At 43.3% G+C, this 24,129-nt stretch overlaps 1 protein-coding gene across 1 annotated transcript in view; it reads left to right on the forward strand.

Moving 5' to 3' along the window:
- MYO9A (myosin IXA) overlaps positions 1-24,129 on the forward strand; it is a 321,663-nt gene that overhangs the window by 26,197 nt on the left and 271,337 nt on the right. Inside the window, exon 2 of the mRNA XM_008151369.3 lies at positions 16,273-17,183. Within this exon, the coding sequence (XP_008149591.2) occupies positions 16,344-17,183 (840 nt within the window). The 5' untranslated portion in view covers positions 16,273-16,343. The remainder of the gene's footprint in view (positions 1-16,272; positions 17,184-24,129) is intronic.

The following is a 24,129-nucleotide window of genomic DNA, read 5'->3' on the forward strand; positions in this document are numbered from 1 at the left end:
TACTTCTCCAACAGACATGAAGGTAGGTAGTGAATATATTTGAATAATCTACAACATATGTTGAGTTCTTTTTCATGTCCTATTGGCCATTTAGATAACCTCTTTTCTTAAGAGCCACTCTTCCATATATATTGCTTGGCATGCGTAAATGTATCAGTAACATTAACTACTTCTATAGAAAGGACTTTCATTACTTGCTCATTTTTAAAGCCAGACATTATCAAATTATTGTTGAAAATAGCTCTTAGGAAGTGAAATAATGGAAATAGATAGGGAAGGCAGTAGGAAAAGGATAAACTGCTGTGGATACCTCTGATGAAAAAGACAAGTCTTTTACCCTTTAGTGGGGAAGTCAGAGAATAAACAAAAAACAAACAGCCCTCACCAGTTTGGCTCAGTGGCTAGAGCCCTTGAACTGAAGAGTCCCAGGTTCTATTATGGTCAAGGGCATGTACCTAGGTTGCAGGCTTGATCTCTGGCCCTGGTCCAGGACACATGCAAGAGGCAACCAATCGATGTGTCTCTCTCTCATATTGATGTTTCTCTCTCTGTCTCCCTCCCAGTCTCTCTAAAAATCAATGGGAAAATATCCTCGGGTGAGGATTAACAAAAACAAACAAACAAAAGCAAACAGATACCATTTTAGGTAGAGCATCAAGTTTTTTGAGTAAAGAAAAATTAGGATAAGGAGAATAGAGTGGTGAAAGAGGATTATTATTATTTTTTATTATTATACAAGAGGCCTGGTGTATGAATTCATGCACATTGAAAGGAAATTAATTAGAAGAAATATTTTAGAGGCCAGGGAAGGACCACAGGAGGGCACCAGGGCGTGTCCGGCCCCTCTCGCCCAGTTCTGATTGGGGCCAATTGGGGCCATCTCGCCCAGTTCTGATTGGGGCCAATTGGGGCTGTCTCGCCCAGTCCCCATCAAGGCCAATTGGGGCTGGTCCAGCGGGGAGGGACTGCAGGAGGTTGGCTGGCCAGGGAGGGACCGCAGGAGGGCTCCAGGGTGTGTCCGGTGCGTCTCTCCCAGTCCTGATCGGCCGGACCCCAGCAGCAAGCTAACTTACCAGTTGGAGCGTCTGCCCCTTGGTGGTCAGTGCACGACATAGCTACTGGTCGAGCGGTTGAATGATTGGTCGGACACTTAGCATATTAGGCTTTTATAGATATAGATATTTTTAAAATATATTTTTGTTGATTTCAGAGAGGAAGGGAGAGGGAGAGAGAGATAGAAACATCAGTGATGAGAGAGAATCATTGATCAGCTGCCTCCTGCACGCCCCCTACTGAGGATCAAGCCTGCAACCTAGGCATGTGCCCTTGACCAGAATCGAACCCGGGGCCCTTTAGTTTGCAGGCCGATGCTCTATCCACTGAGCCAAACTGGCTAGGGCAAGAGGATTATTTTAGGTAGGGTAGTAAAGAAAAGCCTCTGGGAGCAGTTGGCAGCTGAGCAGAGACCTCGGTGATATGAAAGAGAGTAAAGGTCCTGAAGCAGGGAAAAACTTAAATACAGATAAAAGACCATTGAGGATGGAATGGAGTGGAGTGAGGGGAAGATGAGGTTAGGCCACAGTAAGAGGTTTCAGTTTTATTTGTGTTATGGGAGAGCCACTGAGGGTTTGTGAGTAGGAGAGAGAGTGATATGATCTGATTTACCTTTAAAAAGCCTGTGTGTTTTGTATAAATAACAGACTATGGTGGAGCAATAATAAAAGCAAGCATATCTTTCACTAATTCAGATGAGAGAATGGTGGTATAGATGGGAATATTAAAAAAAATAGATTCAGCATATATTTTAAAGGTAGTTCAATATTATTTACTGATGGACTAAATATAAGAGGAATTTCCTTACAGAACTTCTACAGGGGAAAGGATGGGAAAATTCTTATAGTATTGCATTAGTCAGGGTAACTGCTTAGTTTAGTTACAACTCAACAGCTAAGTATCAATGGCTGTGCTCAGTAAGACTTTATTTCTTACTTACATCACAGTCCAGTGTAGTAAAATGAATGGAGGAGAGGTGATGGTGGGCACTCTTCTCCATGTAGTCATTTTGGGCCCAGATTCCTTCCACCTAGTGGCTCTGTATCCCTTAGGACAGTGGTCGGCAAACTCATTAGTCAACAGAGCCAAATATCAACAGTACAACGATTGAAATTTCTTTTGAGAGCCAAATTTTTTAAACTTAAACTTCTAACGTCACTTCTTCAAAATAGACTCGCCCAGGCCGTGGTATCTTGTGGAAGAGCCACACTCAAGGGGCCAAAGAGCCGCATGTGGCTCGCGAGCTGCAGTTTGCCGACCAGGGCCTTAGGACCTTAGAGCTTTTCCCTGAATCCTCTCCCATTTTTTCCAGCAGAATGAGAATTTTATTTGATCAGCCTGAAGGGAATGTTCATCACCCCTGCCCACATACTATTGGCTTAAGATTTGGTCACATGGCCATATGTAACTAACTGCAAGGAAGTTTGGGAAATATAGTCCAGGTATGTGAATAGGAAAGGAGGAAATGGGTTTGTAAGAGTATTTGGAGAGTACTGAAAAAAAAATCATTAAGAAACAGTTTGTAGAGTTTAAAAATATGTTTACATATGTAAGTAAGTTGCATATATATTTTTATATGTGATTACACATCATTATGGTAATAACTGTTTATTTGTAGAACATTTGAATTGTAACTACTGAAATAATGAAGAAACATGTATGCCACTTTCCCAGAGTTGTTTTTCTAAAATAAGTTCAAAGTGTTTAATAATTCTCTCCCCATGAAATTTACAGCTGCACTCAAATCACTGTTGTTTTCCACAATTGGACCTTGCCTTGGTAATAATAGAATGTTCTCCTTTTAATATGTACTGGTGAGGCCTTTGCTTTGAGTGATTTTTAAAAAATCCTCGCCTGTGGATATTTTTCTATCCCTTTTAGATAAAATGGAAGAAAGGGGTGGGGGAAGAGAAACATTGATATGAGAGAGACACATCAATTAGTAGCTTCCTGCATGCACACACGCACACATGCATGCACGCCCTGACCTGGGCCGGAGAATGAACCTGCAACTCGGGTATGTGCCCTTGACTGGGAATCAAACCTGTGACCCTTCACTGTGCAGGCCGACAGTCTAAGCACAGAGCCACACTGACCAGGGCTTAAGTTATTTTTTTCCCTTTAGTGAAGCTAGATTTTTATTTTTCAGACATGTACTAGTATTTGCCTGATTCTATCCTTCTACTTCTCTTGTTACTGAATGATAATGTATGATTCTGTTTACTAACATTCATCTATAGATTCCTATGATAAAGCAAGTATAAAGAAAAAGGATACCCTTTTTTGTTGTTGGAAAATAACCTTAAGAATTTGATAAAAAAGTAAAAGCAACAGTATATAATTTTTGAAAATGAAATTTTATTAGCACACAGATACATACAAAACTGCATTAAAAATCTTTAGTTGTTTCATATTTTTAACTGAACTTGTAATTTAAAGGAAACTGTAATTTCTAACTTTTTTTTTCTTTCTTCACCATAGTTTCCCTCTATAATTAGTCTCTTCTAACTTAGTCCAGTAAATACCATCATAAGCTGGCCTATTCTGAACCACACCCTTCTGACCACAGCAACTGTCTACCACATTGTTTTTCTCTGTTAGGATATACTTTTGAAATAACTACTTTGTTATAGAGAATAAAAAGAATATTAATTTTTTTATAAAAGATGCAGCAATGTTTCATTGCTGTAGAAGTACCAGTAATGTGCTAATTCTTTGTATAATTTTATTTCCACATTTATCTCCACATTATTATTGAATAATCTCCTTTTCCCTAGTGATTTGAAATGCCACCATAAAGTCCATATATTTCTTTCCTCTTTTATAAAAAAATAAATCTTTATTGTTCAGATTATTACAGTTGTTCCTCTTTTTGCCCCACATAGCTCCCACTCCATCCTCTGCCCTTAAACACCCCCCAACTGTCCTCATCCATAGGTGTACGATTTTTGTCCAGTCTCTTCCCACACCTCCCACACCCCTTTCCTCCTGAGAATTGTCAGTCCATTCCCTTTCTATGCCCCTGATTCTATTATATTCACCAGTTTATTCTGTTCATCAGATTTTTTATTCACTTGATTTTTAGATTCACTTGTTGTTAGATATGTATTTGTTGTTCATAATTTTTATCTTTACCTTTTTCTTCTTCTTCCTCTTCTTAAAGAGTACCTTTCAGCATTTCATATAATACTGGTTTGGTGGTGATGAACTCCTTTAGCTTTTTCTTATCTGTGAAGCTCTTTATCTGACCTTCGATTCTGAATGATAGCTTTGCTGGGTAGAGTAATCTTGGTTGTAGGTTCTTGCTATTCATCACTTTGAGTATTTCTTGCCACTCCCTTCTGGCCTGCATAGTTTCTGTTGAGAAATCAGCTGACAGTCATATGGGTGCTCCCTTGTAGGTAACTAACTTTTTTCTCTTGCTGCTTGTAAGATTCTCTCTTTGTCTTTTTCTCTTGTCATTTTAATTATGGTGTGGTCCTCTTAGGATTCCTTTTGTTTGGGGTTCTCTGCGTTTTCTGTACTTGTAAGTCTCTTTCTTTCACCGGGTAGGGGATGTTTTCTGTCATTATTTCTTCAAATAGGTTTTCAATATCTTGCTTTCTCTCTTCTTCTGCTACCCCCATAATTCTGATGTTGGTACGCTTGAAGTTGTCCCAGAGGCTCCTACACTGTCTTCATATTTTTGGATTCTTTTTTCTTTTTCCTCTTCTGGTTGAGTGTTTTTTGCTTCTTTGTATTTCAAATCTTTGACTTGATTCTTGCAACCCTCAAGTCTGCTGTTGGATCTCCGTATATTATTCTTTATTTCAGTCAGTGTATGCTTAATTTCTAGTTGGTCCTTTTTCATATCCTTGAGGGTCTCATTAAATTTATCGGCAGTTTCTAGAAGATTCTTGAGTAACCTTATAGCTGTGGTTTTGAACTCTATATCCAGTAGTTGGCTTTCCTCCATTTCTGTCATTTGTGACCTGTTTCTTTGTCTCCGCATTTTGGCTGCTTCCCTGTGTTGATAGAGTGGCTTTGTGTGCTAGGTGTCCTATAGGGCCCAGTGGCTCAGCCTCCCCAGTTACCTGAGGTGGAAACTCTTGGTGCACCCCTTTGTGGCCTGTGTGCACAGTCTTGTTGTAGTTAAGCCTTGATTGTTGTTGGTATCACTGGGAGGAATTGACCTCCAGGCCAATTGGCTGTGAGGATCAGCTGTGTCTATGATGGGAGAACTTCTGTGCTGGAGACACCCTTATGAAGCAAGACTTGCTTCAGTGAGGCTTTGGTGCTCACTGAGTCTGCCCCCTGAGTGTGTCCCTTATGGATCTGAGGAGTTGTAATCTGGATGGTCCCACTCTGACCACTGGGTACACTGGCTCTTGGATCTCCAAGGAGGTGCAAATTTAGCCTCTGCCTGAGGCCACCCAGCAGGAGCTACGGAGATCTGCAGATTCCTCTTGTTTGTTTGGGGTTTGGAGGTGCCCAGATGAGGCCCAGCTTGAAGCAATGCAAGCTACTGTGTGGCCTTGGGCCTTCTTTTGGAAGTTCTGGCGTTTTCTGACCCAGCTGCAGTTTGTTAGGTAATTTTAGATGGCAAAGGTCCAGGCCATTCATATGCAAAAGCCTCTGCGCACAGCTTGGGTGGGATGAGGTCTCAGGGCACCAACAGGGTGGAGCAAACAGCTATGGCTGAACCTCGGCCCTGCCCTCAGAGGCCCCTGGGTCTCAGTGTCCTGTGGTAATCGCTGCAAACACCTCTGAGAGAAAGCCGCCCTCGTGTTCCTGCCTGATGCCAGACAGTCCAGTTTCTCCCCGTATGAATCTGGGTCCCCAGAGTCTCGCGTGTGTGCGCGCCTCCGTACCTCTACAGTTCCGCACCTCCTCTGAGTCTCAGTGTGCTTTTCTCTTTCCTTCTAGTTGTAGAATTTCCACTCAGCCAGCCTTCCTGTGGTTCTGGATGATGTCCGTGTAGTTTTGAAGTGGTTGTGCGAGGCAGCAAGTTCAGGTGTTTACCTATGACACCATCTTGTTTTCTCCTATTTCTTTCCTCTTTAAGCCTTAATTTTCTGACTTGAAAGGTTTTGTTCCCTGACTTAGAGAATTGCTGTGAAACTCAAATGTGGTAATGCACTTCAAGCTTACTTTTGGTGACAAGTATAAAAGGACATTTTGAAGATTTCCCAGAAGCCTAACATTTCTGTCCATTTTTACATATGTATACCTTTAAATACAATTTTATATTTTGTTGGTTGTCATTTGGAATTATGTTGTATATTCCTTGCCATATTTCTTCAAGATTGGCATTACAAGTATCCTTCACCATTTATTTAACTCTTGTTTAATTCTTCAATTCGAAATGTGAATTGGATGTCAGGGGAGTACTGCCTTATTTGAATCTGTTTGGTTTCTCAGGTTTGGATCGCAAGTAGCATGATAGTGAAGGGAGTATCCAAAAGTTTATTTAAATATATTTGGTTCCTTAGTTTAGAGATATTTTTAGATATCAAGGATTTGGATAACAAAGAATACCTATATTCTCAAAGGGTATTGCACTGAGATGTTATTTATTGTAGTGGGTTCTTTTGATTGCGGAGGACAGAAAACCAATTCACAGTGGCTTAGTGCATAAAAGGGAATTGATTGGCACACTTAACAAGAAAGTTCAGTGGTTGAGTTTATTTGATTCACAGCTGGATTCAGTGGCCCAAACAGAATGTGTGTTAGTTCATTCTCTTTTCCTACAGAGAAGCTTTTTTTTTTTTTTTAAGCATTTAGTGATGGCTGCCAACAGCTCTAGGTTTACCATAGTTGCCCCTTATCCATGGGGCATATGTTCCTAGATCCCCGTGAATGCCTGAAACCATGGGTAGTACTTAACCCTGTATATACTACGTTTTATCCCTTAAATATGATAAATTTTAATTTATAACTTAGGCTCAGTAAGAGATTAACAATAATAACTAATAATAAAATAGAAAAATTATAAAAAATACTGAAATAGTCTGGCCAGTGTGGCTCAATGGTTGAGTGTTGACCCATGAACCAGGAGGTCACGTTTTGATTCCTGGTCAGGGCACATGCCCGGATTGTGGGCTTGATCCCCTGTAGGGGTGTACAGGCAGCCAGTCGATGATTCTCTTTCATCATTGACTAGAGGTTTGGTGCATGAAATTTGGGCACAGGTAGGATCCCTAGGCCTGGCTGGTGATCAGGGCCGATTGGGGCCTTTTGGCTGCTGGCTGGGGCCTCCTTTTGTTCCGCGCTGCCCCCTGGTGGTCAGCCCATGTCATAGTGAGCGATCGAACTTCCAGTCTCCTGGTTGAACTCCCGAGGGGACACTTTGCATATTGCCTTTTATATATATAGACTAGAGGCCCGGTGCACAAAATTCGTGCATGGGTGTGGGGGGTGTCCCTCAGCCCAGCCTGCAACATCTCCAATCTGGGACCCCTTGAGGGATGTCCGACCGCCCGTTTAGGACATCCCTTTCTCAATCCAGGACTGCTGGCTCCCAACCGCTCGCCTGCCTTTGCCTGATTGCCCCTAACCGCTTCTGCCTTCCAGCCTAATCACCCCCTAACCACTCCCTTGCCAGCCTGATCGACGCCTAACTGCTCCCCGGCTGGCCCGATTGCCCCTAACTGCCCTCCCCTGCAGTCCTGGTCACCCCTAACTGCCCTCCCCTGCAGGCCTGGTTACCCCTAACTGTCCTCCCCTGCCGGCCTGGTCGCCCCCAACTGCCCTCCTCTGAAGGCCTGCCCTCCCCCAACTGACCTTCCCTGCAGGCCTGGTCCCCACCAACTGCCCTCCCCTGCTGACCTGGTCTCCCCCAACTGCCCTCCTCTGCCTGCCCGGTCACCCTTAACTGCCCTCCCTGCTGGCCTGATCGCCCACAACTGCCCTCCCTTGCAGGCCTGGTCCCCCCCAACTGCCTCCCCTGCAGGCTTGGGTCCCCCCCAACTGCCCTCTCCTGCAGTCCTAGTACCCCCCAAGTGCCCCCCACTGCAGGCCTGGTCCCCCCCCCCCCCCAACTGCCATCCCCTGCAGGCCTGGTCCTTCCAACTGTCCTTTGCTGCAGGCCTAGTCCCCCCCAACTGCCCTCCCCTGCAGGCCTGGTCCCCCCAAACTTCCCTCCCCTGCAGGCCTGGTCCCCCCAACTGCCCTCCCTTGCTGGCCTGGTCTCCCCCAACTGCCCTCCTCTGCTGGCCTGGTCACTCCTAACTGCCCACAACTGCCCTCCCCTGCAGGCCATCTTGTGGTTGCCATCTTGTGTCCACATGGGGGCAGCCATCTTTGACCACATGGGGGCGGCCATATTGTGTCTTGGAGTGATGGTCAATTTGCATATTGCTCTTTTTTTTTAGATAGGATGTTTCTACCTCTCCCTCTCCCTTCCTCTCTCTGAAATCAATAAAAACATATTAAAAATTACTGTAATAAAAGTTATTTGAATGTGGTCTCTCTTTTGCTCTCAAAATCATTGTATTATACTCACCCTCCTTATGATGATGTGAGATGATACAATGCCTACATGATGAGATGAAGTTAGGTGAATGGCATAAGCATTGTGATATACTGTTAGGCTACTATTGATCTTATGGCAGAAAAAGGATCATTGGGTGATCCTGGATAATCGAGCCATGGTGAGCTACTAAGTTACTGATTGTTGAGTAGCTTATATAGAGGGATACACTGGACAAAGGGATGACTCATGACCCCGGGGCAGACAGAGCGAGATAGTGTAAACTTTCATCACACTACTCAGAATGGCACACAATTTAAAACTTACGAACTTATTTACTTCTGGAATTTTCCATTTAATAGTTTTGGACAGTAGTTAACTGTGATAATTAAAAATACAGAAAGTGAAACTGTAGATAAGCGGGGTAGTAATGTACATCTTTCTAGATTAGCACCCTAGTGGAAAACAGCATTTCTTTTTTAATAGTTGCAGCCATGTTTCAGTATAGTGAACTGCCACCATCATCACTAGAGTGAATGGAATAAACTGACTGAGCCTGCATCATAATTAATAACCACCCCTCTACCTTAACTAGGGAATGAGTTTGACCCATTTAAACTGTGTCAGATGACAAGGTAGTTCTTCAAAGAAAAACATAGCACTTTCACCAGAAGAAGGTATACTAGGTGTACCGGTTAATAATGGTGGATTTTGTAATCAAAGAAAACATGATGATTTCAAGAGAAACATCAAAAGTTCTTTATTCAAAATAATGTCCATTGCTAGCTACACATTTCCCCCATCTTTCAGGTAATTTGTAGATACCGTCCCAATAGAACTTTTCTTGTTTTGAGGCAAACCATTCAGAGACCCAATTTTCCACTTCTTCTTATGTTTTGAATTGCTGCTCAGAAAGTGCGTGTGCCATCGATCAGAACAAGTGGTAATCTGAAGGAGCAAGGTCTGGTGAATACAGCGGGTGGGTTAATACTTCCCAGGCAGGATCTTTTAACGTGTCTTTAACTGGTTTTGAAGTGTGTGATGGTGTGTTATCATGAAGCAAAATTACTTTGCTGCGTCTTCTGGCCCATTCTGATAGTTTCATGATCAAAGTGTGGTTCAAATTGATGATTTGTTGTCGGTAGCGATCAGTATTAATGGTTTCACCTGGTTTTAGAAGCTCATAATACACTACACCTTCCCAATCCCTCCAAACGCATAGCATTGTCTTCTTTCCGAAGCGATTTGACCTTGCAGTTGATGTTGACGGTTGACCTGGATCAACCCATAATTTTTTGCGTTTGGGAGTCTCATAGTAAATCCACTTTTCATCACCAGTTCTGCCATTGTAGCACAAAAATCCTATCTAATAAAAGAGTAATATGCAAATTGACCATCACTCCAACACACAGGATGGCTGCCCCCATGTGGTCAAAGATGGATGCCCCCATGTGGACACAAGATGGTCACCACAAGATGGCCAGCAGGGAAGGGCAGTTGGGAGGGACCAGGCCTGCAAGGGAGGGCAGTTGGGGACGATCAAGCCTGCAGGGGAGGGCAGTTAGGGGTGACCAGGCCGGCAGAGGAGGGAAGTTGGGGGTGACCGGGCCTGCAGGGAAGGGCAGTTGGGGGGAACCTAGGCCTGCAGGGGAGAGCAGTTGAGGGGGACCAGGCCTGCAGGGAAGGGCAGTTAGGGGTGACCAGGCTGGAAGGGGAGGGCAGTTAGGGGCAAACAGGCTGGCAGAGGAGCAGTTAGGCATCAATCAGGCTGGCAGGGGAGTGGTTAGGGGGTGATCAGGCTGGCAGGCCGAAGCGGTTAGGGGCAATCAGTCAGACAGGCAGGTGAGCAGTTGGGAGCCAGCAGTCCTGGATTTTGAGAGGGATGTCCGACGGCCCATTTCGTCGGACATCCCTCGAGGGGTCCCAGATTGGAGAGGGTGCAGGCTGGGCTGAGGGACACTGCCTCCCCCTCCCCCCCCCGTGCATGAATTTTGTGCACCGGGCCTCTAGTCCATAAATAATAGGCAACTGTGTGTGTAAGAGTGTGTGTGTATGTGTATAAAGAAGTAATATGCAAATTAGCTAGGACACCGTAACAGTCACGACTGGCTCAGGAGGTGGCTATGTGCGCAGATAGGCGGGAGGGGACTGCGTGTGCGGTGAGGCAAGCCACAAATGGCGCAGGCCTGGAGTGGACACACACACAGGGGCCTGCCCCAGCTCCCATGGCACTGCTGGAGCAGGCCCCAAGCGGACACACGGCGGCGCGCCCGCAATCCTGCCTCTGCGTGTGAGCTGCAGAGGAAATACCTTTTCTGACTGCTCATTGCCTAAGCTCCCTGTATGCCACTCACAGTGTTCTTGGTAACTGGGGTAATAAGAATCCAAGAAGGTGGTCTAGGGTTTTTCCACCTCACTCCTGGAGGAAAAAATGAAGGTCCGCTGCTGGAGGGGCTAAGAAATATCATATCCTGCGCTAGCTGGTTTGGCTCAGTGGATAGAGCTTTGGCCTGAGGATCACAGGGTCCGGGTTTGATTCTGATCAAGGGCATGTACCTAGGTTGCAGGGTCCTCCCTGGCTGGGGCCCAGGTCAGGGCTCATGCAGGAGGCAATCAGTTGAAGTGTCCCTCTCACATTGATGTTTTTCTCTGTCTTTCCCTCTCTCTTCCATGCTGTCTAAAAATCAATTGAAAAAATATCCTCAGGTGAGGATAAAAAAAAAAGAAAGAAAGAAATGTCATATCCTATGAAAGGGACATCTTGAAAATAAGAAAGTTGTCAGTTTTTCATGGTGAAGGGACTGGAGTCCGTGTTGATGAAAACACCTTGGCGGCTGTGGTAGCTGGCAGTGGCAGCAGCAGTGGGGTGATGGGGCTGGTGCCTTCCCTAATCAGCCCTGTTGCCTCCTGTAGAGGGAGGCCAGACTGTGGCAGCCGTCAGTAGGATATCCCCTGAGGGCTCCCGGACTGTGAGAGGGGGCAGGCTTGGCTGAGGGACCCCCTCCAGTGCACGAATTTTGTGCACCAGTCCTCTAGTCTTATATAATAAAAGGCTAATATGCAAATCGACTGAACAGCAGAATGACTGATCGCTATGACGCACACTGGCCAGCAGGGGGCGGATGCTCAATGCAGGAGGTGCCCCCTGGTGGTCAATGTGTTCCCACGGGAAAGTGCCACTCAGCCAGAAGCTGGGCTCATGGCTGGCTTGCACAGCGGGGCACCTCTGTGGCAGCCCTATGGATGTGCTTCTGGACTGCAAGAGGGTGCGGGCTGGGCTCAGGCACCCTCCTGAGTGTACGAATTTCATGCACCGGTCCCCTCTAGTTTAAAGAACTAGGTTAAATTATCCAGGTAAAAGAGCACTGGGTTGAGACCAGAAACTGAGAGAATATTTTTATTTTTAAAGTGAGGAAAAGGAGTTGTAAGAGTGATTCAGAAAGAGTGAGCCTATTAGAATATTGCAAGAAAAATAATTGTCATGTGATTGCAGTTTCAAGAATAAGATGGCCACTTCAGTGTGGTGTGTTAGGATGAGAATTGAGAAGAGGCTTTTGGATTAGGCAACTTTATGGTAATTGGTGACATTTTCAAAGAACATTGGCAGTAACTTGCTATGTGGGAAGAGTGGTAAGGGAGTGGAGAGTGGAAATGCAGACCATTGATTCCTAAATGCTATACTCTGGACCAGCAACAACAGAATTGCCTAGATTTCCCAACCTCAGAAACATTATTGGGCCTAGAAATGTATATTTTAAAAATGTTTCCCAGATGATTCTGATAAACGCTCATGGCTTGCTGTCAAGATGTATTTGTGATGATATTTTGAGGCAACCCTTTCCCCCACCCCCCCACCCCAGGACACAAAGCAGTGACTGATAAAGTAATAAGAAGAGAAAATCAAATGGACATACTAGTAAGTGGGGCTCAAAAAAAGGAAAAACATTTTTATGTTTCAGAAAGGGAATAGAACACAAAGCAGTGAGTGAGGCTATTGCTGGGAGCCTAGAGGTTTGGCTTCTTTGTTGTAAATGGGGAAGAGATATTACAGTTGGTCTCATTGTTGGAAAACATGGGCCAGGATAGGTAGGGTTCCTCTGTTGAAAGAGATATTTCTGAGTTTAGTTCTGGGACTGCCATATTGTATACCTTTAGAGATCAGACTACCGTTTTGCAGTGCATCTCCTGGTTGTGCAAGGTACAGCTTGCTTGACTGGAAGGAGTAGCTTTGCTTTTGACTGGTGCCAGAGGCCACAGTTTATATGAAACCATAGATTCAGGAGAATGCAAACATAGCTTTACAACTAGGAACCTGCCAGCTCATAGCATGTCCATACTGTTACTTCAGGACAACTCTCCTGATTTGAATAGACTGTAAGAAAAATATTTATGAGGTAAATGGGGAAATTGAACACTGGGGAAGTAAAAAATAGTAATATTAAAAACTGTTAATTTTTAGCCTGACTGGTGTTGCTCAATTTGTTGAGTGTCGTCCCATGTACCAAGAGGTCACAGATTCGATTCCCAGTCAGGGCACATGCCTGGGTTGCAGGCTTGATCCCTAGTAGGGGGTGTGCAAGAGGTAGCCAATTGATGTTTCTCTCTTTCCCTCTCCCTTTCTCTCTCTCTAAAAACAATTAAAAATATTTTAAAAAATTTAGAAAATTGTTAATTTTAAAGGTGCAATTAGTGGTATTGCAGTTATGTTTTTAAAAAGTAGTAAATAGTAGGTTCTCAGTAAATGTATGTATGAAAGATCAAAAGAAATCTTGTATCAAAAAATATGACTATAAAGCTGAATTCTCAAACAAATTAAGCCATCTAATGCTGAGAAAGATACAAAATAAAATCAATCATCAGAAGAGCTCGCGCACCTAGGTCCGGGTGAGGCTATGTGTCCCTGGATCCGGGTGAGGCTGGGTCCCGGGTCCGGGTGAGGCCACGCGCCCCTTGGTCTGGGAGAGGCCACGCGCCCCTGGGTTCGGGTGAGGCCATGTGTCCCTGGATCCGGGTGAGGCCTCGCGCACCTAGGTCTGGGTGAGGCCACGCGCCCCTGGGTCTGGGAGAGGCCACGCGCCCCCGGGTCCAGGTGAGGCCATGTGTCCCTGGATCCGGGTGAGGCTGGGTCCCGGGTCCGGGTGAGGCCACGCGCCCCTGGGTCTGGGAGAGGCCACGCGCCCCTGGGTCTGGGTGAGGCCGTGTGTCCCTGGATCCGGGTGAGGCCTCGCGCACCTAGGTCCGGGTGAGGCCACGTGTCCCTGGATCCGGGTGAGGCTGGGTCCCGGGTCCGGGTGAGGCCTCGCGCACCTAGGTCCCGCGCACCTAGGTCCAGGTGAGGCCACGTGCCCCTGGGTCTGGGAGAGGCCACGCGCCCCCGGGTCCGGGTGAGGCCATGTGTCCCTGGATCTGGGTGAGGCCTCATGCACTTAGGTCCGGGTGAGGCCACGCGCCCCTGGGTCTGGGAGAGGCCACGTGCCCCTGGGTCCGGGTGAGGCCTCGCGCCCCTGGACCTGGGTGAGGCTGGGTCCCTGGGCCCGGGTGAGGCCACGCGCCCCTGGGTCCGGGTGAGGCCTTGAGCCCCTGGGTACGGGTGAAGCCGGATCCTGGGTCCGGGTGAGGCCGTGTGCCCCTGGATCCATCCGGGTGAGGCCACGCGCCCCTTGGGTCTGGGTGAGGCCACGTGCCCCTTAGTCCGGGTGAAGCCGTGCCCCTGGGTCCGGCCGAGACCAAACCAGAGGGAGTCGGACCTCCGTTACCACCATTTGTCCACCATCCAGAGCTGAGGGGTCAGTGCTGACATGTACACATAAGGAACTGGTGGACATTGAAATTGGGTCTCAAAAGAACTGTTGGTTCAGAAAGAAACTCACTACAGACTGATTCATTTGCCTGTCAGCATAACTATTATTGCTCGTCTCACATTCACTTCTTATAAGTATATATCTGGTGACATATGGTCTCGCTCATCTAGGGGAAATGATGAACAACATAGACTGAGGAACAAGAACAGAACCAGAAACAAGGAGGCATCGATCGGACTATCGGGCCTCAGAGGGAGGATAGGGGAGGGTGGGGGGAGGGGGGAGAGATCAACCAAAGGACTTGTGTGCATGCATATGAGCCTATCCAATGGTTAAGTTCAACAGGGGGTTGGGGCATCCATGGGGAGGGGTGTGGGATGGGAATGGGGGGATGAGGACAAATATGTGACACCTTAATCAATAAAGAAATTAAAAAAAAATCATCAGAAGAGCAGTTTACAGTGGATGACATTAAAGTTTTAGTTTGGAAAATATAAAATTATATATTTAGGACTTTCAAGGAGATAAGTGAACAATTAATATCCCTTAAATGAAAATAATTATGAAATTTAAAGAGGGAGAGAAAAGATCAGGTGGATATGAAAATGACAGAAACCTTAGAAGTGAAAAATAGCATAATTTAAAAAAAATAACATGGTGTTCATGAATGGGAAGTCAATAGGATGCCAGTTTTTTCCAATATTAATCTATAAAATCAATACAGTATCAAACTGCCAAAAGGTTATTTTATGTTAGTTGATATGTGGCTCTTAAAATTCTTATGGCAGAGTAAATAGTGAAAGTAACTTTAAAGAAGAACAAATAGAGGTGATATGCTTTCCAGATATCAAAACTTAGAGAGCTATAGTAATTAAGATAGGCCCAGGGATGGACAACTGGGGGGAGGCAAAGAAAAACATGGAGGTGAAAGAGGCACATCGATTGGTTGCCTCCGCACGTGTCCCAACCAGGTATGTGCCCTGACGGGGAATTGAACCTGTGGCCCTTTGGTGTGTGAGCTGACCCTCTAACCGATGACCAACACCGGCCAGGGCAAGGGCACGATCTTTTTGTTGCCCCTTCTCCTCAAGAGTATATAAGTTCTTAAATATGTCTATTCTTTAGCAGGTTTTTCTTATCTAATTATTAATTAAATTAAAATAGTTTACTTTCTCTCTGATCTCATCTTACTGTTTTCTATTTCACAAAATTTTTGCTCCATCAATGGCATTTTTTTTCTTGTTTTTGCTTTATTCATAAGAGCTTTTCAGTGCAGGGTGATTAGATTTGTGTAATTATTTTGTCCATCATAGTATTCAGAGAGGCTCTTCAGATATAAAGAAAGGGCCTAATTCTAATCTTGGGTACCTTACAAACATTTGAGATAGTAAAAGACAAAGTAATTTTTATTTTGTACTCCTTGGATTTTGATTTATTAATATAATAAAACATTGAAACAATTTTTGGCAAGTTGCTGCTTTAGAAAGAGTCTTCATTTAGACAATAAAATGTAATATGCGGTCTCAATGAGATCATTTTCAAGACTGTTCCTCCTGAGCACCTTTCTAGTTCTAGATGGGATGCTGCCCAATTCATGAATCAATTGATTTCAGAGAGAAAGGGAGAGCGAGAAAGAGTTAGAAACATGAATGATGAGCGAGAATCATTGATGAGCTGCTTACTGCGTGCTCCTCATTGGGGACTGAGCTTGTAACCTGGGCATGTGCTCTGACTGGGAATTGAACCGTGACCTTCTGGTTCATAGATCGATGACACTCAACCACTGGGCCACACGGGCTGGGCAAGCCAATTAGATTAAAAAAAAAAAAAGACTTTCTATACTAAGAGTTAGGATATTATGTTCTAAAAATGTAATCAACATGATTGTTAAGCCTTTCTTTCTTAAGCATCAGAAAGCAATGATTGTGTAATATGACTTCTAAATGTTTCACATCTTTTATGTTACAGTTCTTTCGCCACAAAAATGGTTTTCACAATCTTGAACATGTACTATCCATGCTGATGGGACAGGATTCAATATGAATATAAATGATGGAGGAAGACGACGCTTTGAGGATAATGAACATACATTACATATATATCCTGGGACAATTTCAGAAGGGACAATCTACTGTCCAATTCCTGCCAGAAAAAACTCCACAGCTGCTGAGGTGATCGACTCTCTTATAAACAGGCTTCATCTTGACAAAACAAAATGTTACGTTCTAGCAGAGGTAAAGGAATTTGGTGGAGAAGAATGGATACTCAATCCAACAGACTGTCCAGTTCAACGAATGATGCTGTGGCCTCGAATGGCTCTGGAAAATCGCCTAAGTGGAGAGGACTACCGCTTTCTTTTGAGAGAAAAAAACCTTGATGGATCAATCCATTATGGTAGTCTTCAGTCATGGCTACGGGTAACAGAAGAACGTCGCAGGATGATGGAACGGGGTTTTCTTCCACAGCCTCAACAGAAAGACTTTGATGATTTATGTAGCTTACCTGATTTGAATGAGAAAACTCTCTTAGAAAACCTACGAAATCGCTTTAAGCATGAAAAAATTTATACCTATGTTGGCAGTATCCTAATAGTTATTAACCCATTCAAGTTTCTTCCTATTTATAACCCCAAATATGTAAAAATGTATGATAACCACCAGTTGGGAAAACTTGAGCCCCACATTTATGCTGTGGCTGATGTAGCTTATCATACCATGCTTCAGCGCAAAAAGAATCAGTGCATTGTGATTTCGGGAGAGAGTGGTTCTGGGAAGACTCAAAGCACAAACTTTCTTATTCACCACCTTACTGCTCTCAGTCAGAAAGGATTTGCCAGTGGAGTGGAACAAATTATTCTTGGAGCCGGACCAGTTCTTGAGGTGTGTAGAAGTGCTTTTCTTATTCCTAAACATGTCTTTAAAAAATTAAAAATAAAAACCTGGTAGATGTGAGAAAATGAAATGAAACTAAATAGAAGTATGGATGGCATAACTTACCAAGGAAAACTGGAAGATAGGACAGCAAAAAAAGCACGTTGGAGATAGTGGCAATATTTTTTCTAAGGGTGTCTTTGGGTCATAATGATGCAAAATAAAGATATAATTGGAGCATATGTATCCCCCTGTAAAGGGAAATAGCAGTGGCAAAACTTCTGTTAGTAATAGGGTTATGGAAGTAGGTGGTTGGGGAAAATATTCTTGTCAATATATTTGTATCTTGGCAACCTTAGCATCTGTGCCTACCATTGAAATTCTAAGGGTTCACTTTTGAAGATGCAGAAAATATGGGGTAATTTTTTTAGTTCTGTAATGTTTTGAGAGTAATACTATCAAGGGTGGAAAGGAAAGAAAATACACTCTTTTTGTTTTAGAGCTGAAAGGAAAAGGTGATATTGCTTATTAAAGAGATTTTGCGAGGTATAATTGAGATACAGTGAACTGCACATATTTAAAGTGTACAGTTTGATAAATTTTGACACATGTATATACCTATTAAACCACCACCATAGTTAAGATACAGAACATACCTATTATCCTTAAAGTTTTGTCATATCTCTTTGTAATACCTCTCTCACTCCCTTTCTAGTCCACTAATCTGCAGACAACCACTTATGTGGTTTGTGTTACTGTAGATTAGTTTGTATTTTCTGTAGTTTCATATAAATGTAATTTTACTATATAATTAACTATATGTACTCCTTTATGTTTGACTTCTCTTACTCAATATGATTATTTTAGGATTCATCCATATTATGTGTGCCTATAATTTATTACTTTTGATAAGGTAGTATTTTATTGTATGGGTATACCACACTTTATTTATTTATTTTTAAATAAATTTATCTTTATTGTTGAAAGTATTACGTATTTCCCCCTTTATTCCCCATTGACCCCCTCTTGCCTGCCCCCACCCCCTGCCTGAGGCCTTCACTACCCTACTATCTGTGTCCACGGTTTATGCATTTATGTTACAAGATCTCTGGTTGATTACCTCCCCCACTTTCCCTCCAAGATTCCACACTCTGTTCCATGCTTCCATGTCTCTGGATCCACTCCATTCATCAGTTTATTTTGTTACTTAGATTCCACATATAAGTGCAATCATGTAATATTTGTCTTTCTCTGATTGACTTATTTCACTTAGCATGATACTCTCCAGGTCCCTCCATGCTGTCTCAAAGGGTAAGAGATTCTTCTTTTTTACTGCTGCCTAGTATTCCATGGTATAAATGTACCACAGCTTTTTTATCCACTCATCTGCTGATGGGCACCTGGGCTGTTTCCAGATCTTAGTTATTATAAATTGCAGCATTATACTGTTTTGATTACTATAGCTTTATAATATCATTTAAAATCAGGAGGAGTGTGATAGTTGCAATATTTTTTTCTAAGATATGTGATGCCTTCAGCTTTATTTTCCTTTTTCAAGATTGCTTTGGCTATTTGTGTCTTTTGTAACTCTATACAAATGTTAGGATTTTTTTCCCCATTTCTGTGAAATATGCCATTGGAATTTTGATAGGAATTGCAATGAATCTGTAGATTGCTTTGGGTAGTATGGACATTTAACAATATTAATTCTTCCAATCCATGAGCATGGAATAGCTTTCCATTTATTAATATTTTAGAGTTTTCATTGTATAGAACTTTCACCTCCTTGGTGAAATATCTCCCAGATTTAATCATCTCTTTTTAAAATATATTTTTATTGATTTGAAAGAGAAAGGGAGAGGGATAGAGAGGTAGCAACATCAACAATGAGAGAGAATAATCAATTGTTCCTGCCTCCTGCACTGCTCATACCAGGGATCGAGCTTGTAACCCCAGCATGTGCACTGACTGGAAATTGAACTGTGACCTGGTTCATAGGTCGACACTCAACCATTGAGCCACACTGCTGGGCTAATCCTTTCTTTTTTCTTCTTCTTTTTTTAAATAAATCTTTATTGTTCAGATTATTACAATTGTTTTCTCCTTTTTTCCCCCTATATCTCCCCACCACCCGGTTTCCACCCCCCCTCTGCCCTTACCTCCCCCCCATTGTCGTTATCCATAGGTGTATGATTTTTGTCCAGTCTCTTCCCGTACCCCCCACACAGACACCCCTTTCCTCCTGAGAATTATCAATCCACTCCCATTCTATGCCTCTGATTCTATTATGTTCACCAGTTTATTCTGTTCCTCAGATTTTTAATTCACTTGATTTTTAGAATCACTTGTTGATAGATATGTATTTGTTGTTCATAATTTTTATCTTTACTCTTTTCTTCTTTTTAAAGAGTACCTTTCAGCATTTCATATAGTACTGGTTTGGTGGTGATGAACTCCTTTAGCTTTTTCTTATCTGTGAAGCTCTTTATCTGCCCTTCAATTCTGAATGATAACTTTGCTGGGTAGAGTAGTCTTGGTTGTAGGTTCTTGCTATTCATCACTTTGAATGTTTCTTGCCATTCCCGTCTGGCCTGCATAGTTTCTGTTGAGAAATCAGCTGACAATTGTATGGGTGCTCCCTTGTAGGTAACTAACTGTTTTTCTCTTGCTGCTTGTAAGATTCTCTCTTTGTCTTTTGCTCTTGGCATTTTAATTATGATGTGTCTTGGTGTGGTCCTCTTTGGATTCCTCTTGTTTGGGGTTCTGTGCGCTTCCTGAACTTGTAAGTCTATTTCTTTCACCAGGTGGGGGAAGTTTTCAGTCATTATTTCTTCAAATAGGTGTTCAATATCTTGCTCTCTCTCTTCTTCTGGCACCCCAAAAATTCGGATGTTGGTACGCTTAAAGCCATCCCAGAGGCTCCTTATGCTATCCTCACACTTTTGGATTCTTCTTTCTTTCCGCCTCTCTGGTTGGGTGTTTTTTTCTTCCTCATATTCCAGATATTTGGTTTGACTCTTTGGGTACGGTGGACTACAGTTGAGTGTCTGTATATTCTTTATTTCAGACAGTGTATGCATAATTCCTGACTGGCCCTTTTCCATTTTTTTGGTATTCTCATTAAGGTCCTTGAAGGTCTCTTCAAGTTTTTCAGCGGTTTTTAGAAGATTCTTGAGTAACCTTATAAATGTGGTTCTGAACACTATGTCGTCCATTAGTTTGCTTTCCTCCATCTCTCCTACTCGTGACATGCTTCGATGTCTCTGTATTTTGGCTGCCTCCCTGTGTTGATGGAGTGGCTTTGTGTGGTCAGTGACCTATAGGGGCCGGTAGCTCAGCTTCCCCAATCACTCTAGATGGTCGCTCTTGATACACCCCTTTGTGGGCTGAGTGGAAAGTCTTGGTGTAGTTAAAAGCCTTGATTGCTGTTGGTACACTGGGAGGAATTGACCTCCAGGCCAATTGGCTGTGAGGACCTGCTGTGTCTAGAACGGAAGAATTGCTGTGCTGGAGACACAGTAGGGCTTTGGTGCTCACTGAGTCTGCCTCTTAAATGTGTCCCTTATGAGAGTGGTTGAAATCTGGTGTTGTCCACACCGACCACTAGATACCCTAGTGTCTGGATCTCCAATGGGGTGCAGGTCTGAGGCCTCCCAGCAGGAGCTACAGCAAGAGCTACAGTTTTCTCCTCTTTGCTTGGGCGGTTTTGGAGCAGTCTGACTGTAGCTGCAGTTAATTTGGTTGAGCTGCCACAGAACAGGCCATTTATATGTAAAGGCCGCTGTGTGGAGCCTGGGCGGGTTTGTAGAATGTGTGGGCAGGGTCTCAGGGCGGGGCGGGGGCTCAGGGTGTCACTAGGCTGGGGCGTGGCCAATGGCCATGGCTGCCTTCAGCCGTCTCTGCCTTTCCGCGTTTCCAAGTCCCCGTGTCCCGTGCAGCAAACCCTGATTGCTGGGCGCACCTCTGCAGAAAAGTCACTCTCACTCTCCGACTGATGGCCGAGAGTCCAGCTTCTCCCCGTAGGCCAGCTTCTCCCCCGCGTGTCCCCAGAAACTGGAGTTCAGAGTGATCGGGAGTTTGTCTCCCTTCGCGCATCCAGTCGCCCGCCGCCAGCCCGCTTCGCGCACCTCCGTACCTCAGCTCTCCAGCGTTTGCGCTCCTTTCTCTTCTTAGTTGTAAATCTGCCACTCAGCCAGCTTTCCCGTGGTTCTGGGTGGTAGACGTTTTGTTTTTTAGTTGTATTTTTGAAATTGTTGTGCGAGGCAGCAGTTTAGTTGTTTAACTTTGCCGCCATCTTCTAATCCTTTCTTAATAGTACCTTTTGAAGACCAAAATATAAATTTTGATCAAGTTCAATTTAGCCATTTTTTTTTTCCTTTATGGATGTTCTTTTGGTGTTACATTTACAAAACTTTGCCTAACTACTAGTTTGCAAAGATTTTCTCATTTTTTTTTCCTATTTACATTTAGGACTATGGTCCATTTTTGTATATGGTGCAAAGTAGATATCCAGTGATGACCTGTTTATTCATTTGTTTCAAGTTTTTTCTTCACCTTATTGCCTTTGTATCTTTTGTTAAAAAATCATTTGTCCATGTATATGTCCGTTTATTTCTGGATTCCTCTGTCACATTGGCCTGTTTTTCTGCCTTTATGCCAGTGCCACTTTATTTTCATTTTATAGCTTTACAGTAATTCTTGAAATTGGGTAGTATTAGTCCTCCAGTTTCTTTTCTTTTGCAGAGTTGTTTGGATATTCTAGATTCTTTGCATTTCCATATGAATTTTATAACTAAATCGTCAATTTCCCCATAAAAGCCTTTTGGCATTTTGATTGGGATAGCATTGAATCTGTAGTTCAAGTTGGGGCAGATTTGACATGGTAACAATATTAAGTCATCTGACCCAAGACCAAGTTATTCTATTTATTAAGATCTGTAATTTCTGTCAGCAGTATTTTGTTGTTTTTAATGTACAGGTCTTTTATAACTTTGGTAAGCTTGTATCTTAGTTTTACATGAATGGCATTTAAACATTTTCAATTGGTAATTTCTAGAGTATAGAAATACAGTTGATCTTGGTATATTGTTCTTGTATTCTACAACCTGGCTAGATGCAAATATTAGTTCTGTTATTATTATTTTTTTAATTTCCATTAGCTTTTGCACATAGGAGATCATGTTTGTGAATAAAAGGGCTGTTTTATTTCTTCCTTCCAATCCGAATGTCTCTTTTCCTTGCAGATTTCATTTGTTACTCTAGTACAGGCATCCTCAAACTACGGCCCACGGGCCACATGCGGGAGTTTTTGCTGTTTTGTTTTTTTTACTTCAAAATAAGATACGTGCAGTGTGCATAGGAATTTGTTCATAGTTTTTTTTAAACTATATTCCGGCCCTCCAACGGTCTGAGGGACAGTGAACTGGCCCCCTGTTTAAAAAGTTTGAGGACCCCTGCTCTAGTATAATGTGGAATAGTAGTGGTGAAAGCAACAATCTTGTCTTAGAGAGAAAGCATTCAGTCCTTAAATAAATAAGTATGATGATAGCTGTTGGTTTCGTGTAGATCCTCATTACTAGATTGAGGTTGTTCCCTTTTATTCCTACTTTGTTAGATTTTTTTATTAGGAATGGATGTTGGATTTTTAAAAAATTGATTTTAGAGAGGGGAAGAAGAGGGGGGAGACAGAGACAGAGAGACAGAGACACAGAAACATTGATTTGTTGTTCTATTATTTATGCATTCATTGGTTGATTCTTGTATGTGCCCTGACCGGGCATGGAATCTACAACCTTGGGGTATCAGGATGATGTTCTAACCAGCTGAGCTACCCAGCCAGGTCAGGTATTAGATTTTTTGTCAAATGCTTTTTCTGTGTCTGTTGAGATGATAATATGGTGAATTACATCGATGGATTTTTGAATGGCAAAACAGTTTAGCATTCCTGGGATAAACGCCACTTGGTCTTGATGTATTATCTTTTAACTAGAGGCCTGGTGCACGAAATTCGGGGGGGGTGTGTGTGTGTCCCTCAGTCCAGCCTGCACCCTCTGCAGTCCGGGAGCCCTCGGGGGATGTCTGACTGGAGGCTTAGGCCCACTCCCCATGGCTCAGGGCTTCTGCTGAGTGGTGCTCCCCTGTGGGAGTGCACTGACCACCAGGGGGCAGATCCTGCATTGAGCGTCTTCCCCCTGGTCAGTGTGCATCATAGCGACCTGTTGTTCTGCCGTTCGTTTGATTTGCATATTAGCCTTTTATTACATAGGATCTTTTATTTTTAGAAATTCTACTTTGCTCTTTTTAAAAACTATATATTTTTATTTATTTCAGAGAGAAAGGGAGAGGAAAAGAGAGATAGAAGCATCAATGATGACAGAGGAACATTGATTGGCTGCCTCCTGAATGCCCCCCACTGGGGATCAAGCCAGCAACCCAGGCATATGCCTTTGACTGGAATCAAACCCGGGACCCTTCAGTCCACGGGCCGACGCTCTATCCACTTAGCCAAACCAGCTAGGGCACACTTTGCTCTTTTCTATATCTTCTATTTATCTCCTTATTATGTTCATGCTTTCCTTTAAGTTCCTCAACATATTTATAATAGCTGTCTAAAATTCTTGTCTGCTTTCGATCATTATTGTGTGGGGTTTTTTTAAGTCTATTTATATTTTCTGATTTTGATTCCCACTTTCCTGCTTCTTTCCAGTAATTGCTAAGTGTCTAAATTTTTTGTTCTTCTTTTAAAGAGCAGCTTTACTTGGAAGACAGTTAAATTGCCTGCAGATCAGCTCTCAAGACTTGAATTTAAGCTCTGTTGGTATGGACTTATGGTGGCCTTTAATCGAGGGTTATTTAGCCTTAATAATAAGGCCTGGCCCTTCTGGGGTCTGTATTAACTGTACCAGATGTTCATAAAGGTCTCATTACTGTGTGGGATCAGAACTTGACCATCTCT

This window comes from Eptesicus fuscus, chromosome 2 (assembly GCF_027574615.1).
Source record: "Eptesicus fuscus isolate TK198812 chromosome 2, DD_ASM_mEF_20220401, whole genome shotgun sequence".
Lineage (NCBI taxonomy): Eukaryota > Metazoa > Chordata > Mammalia > Chiroptera > Vespertilionidae > Eptesicus > Eptesicus fuscus.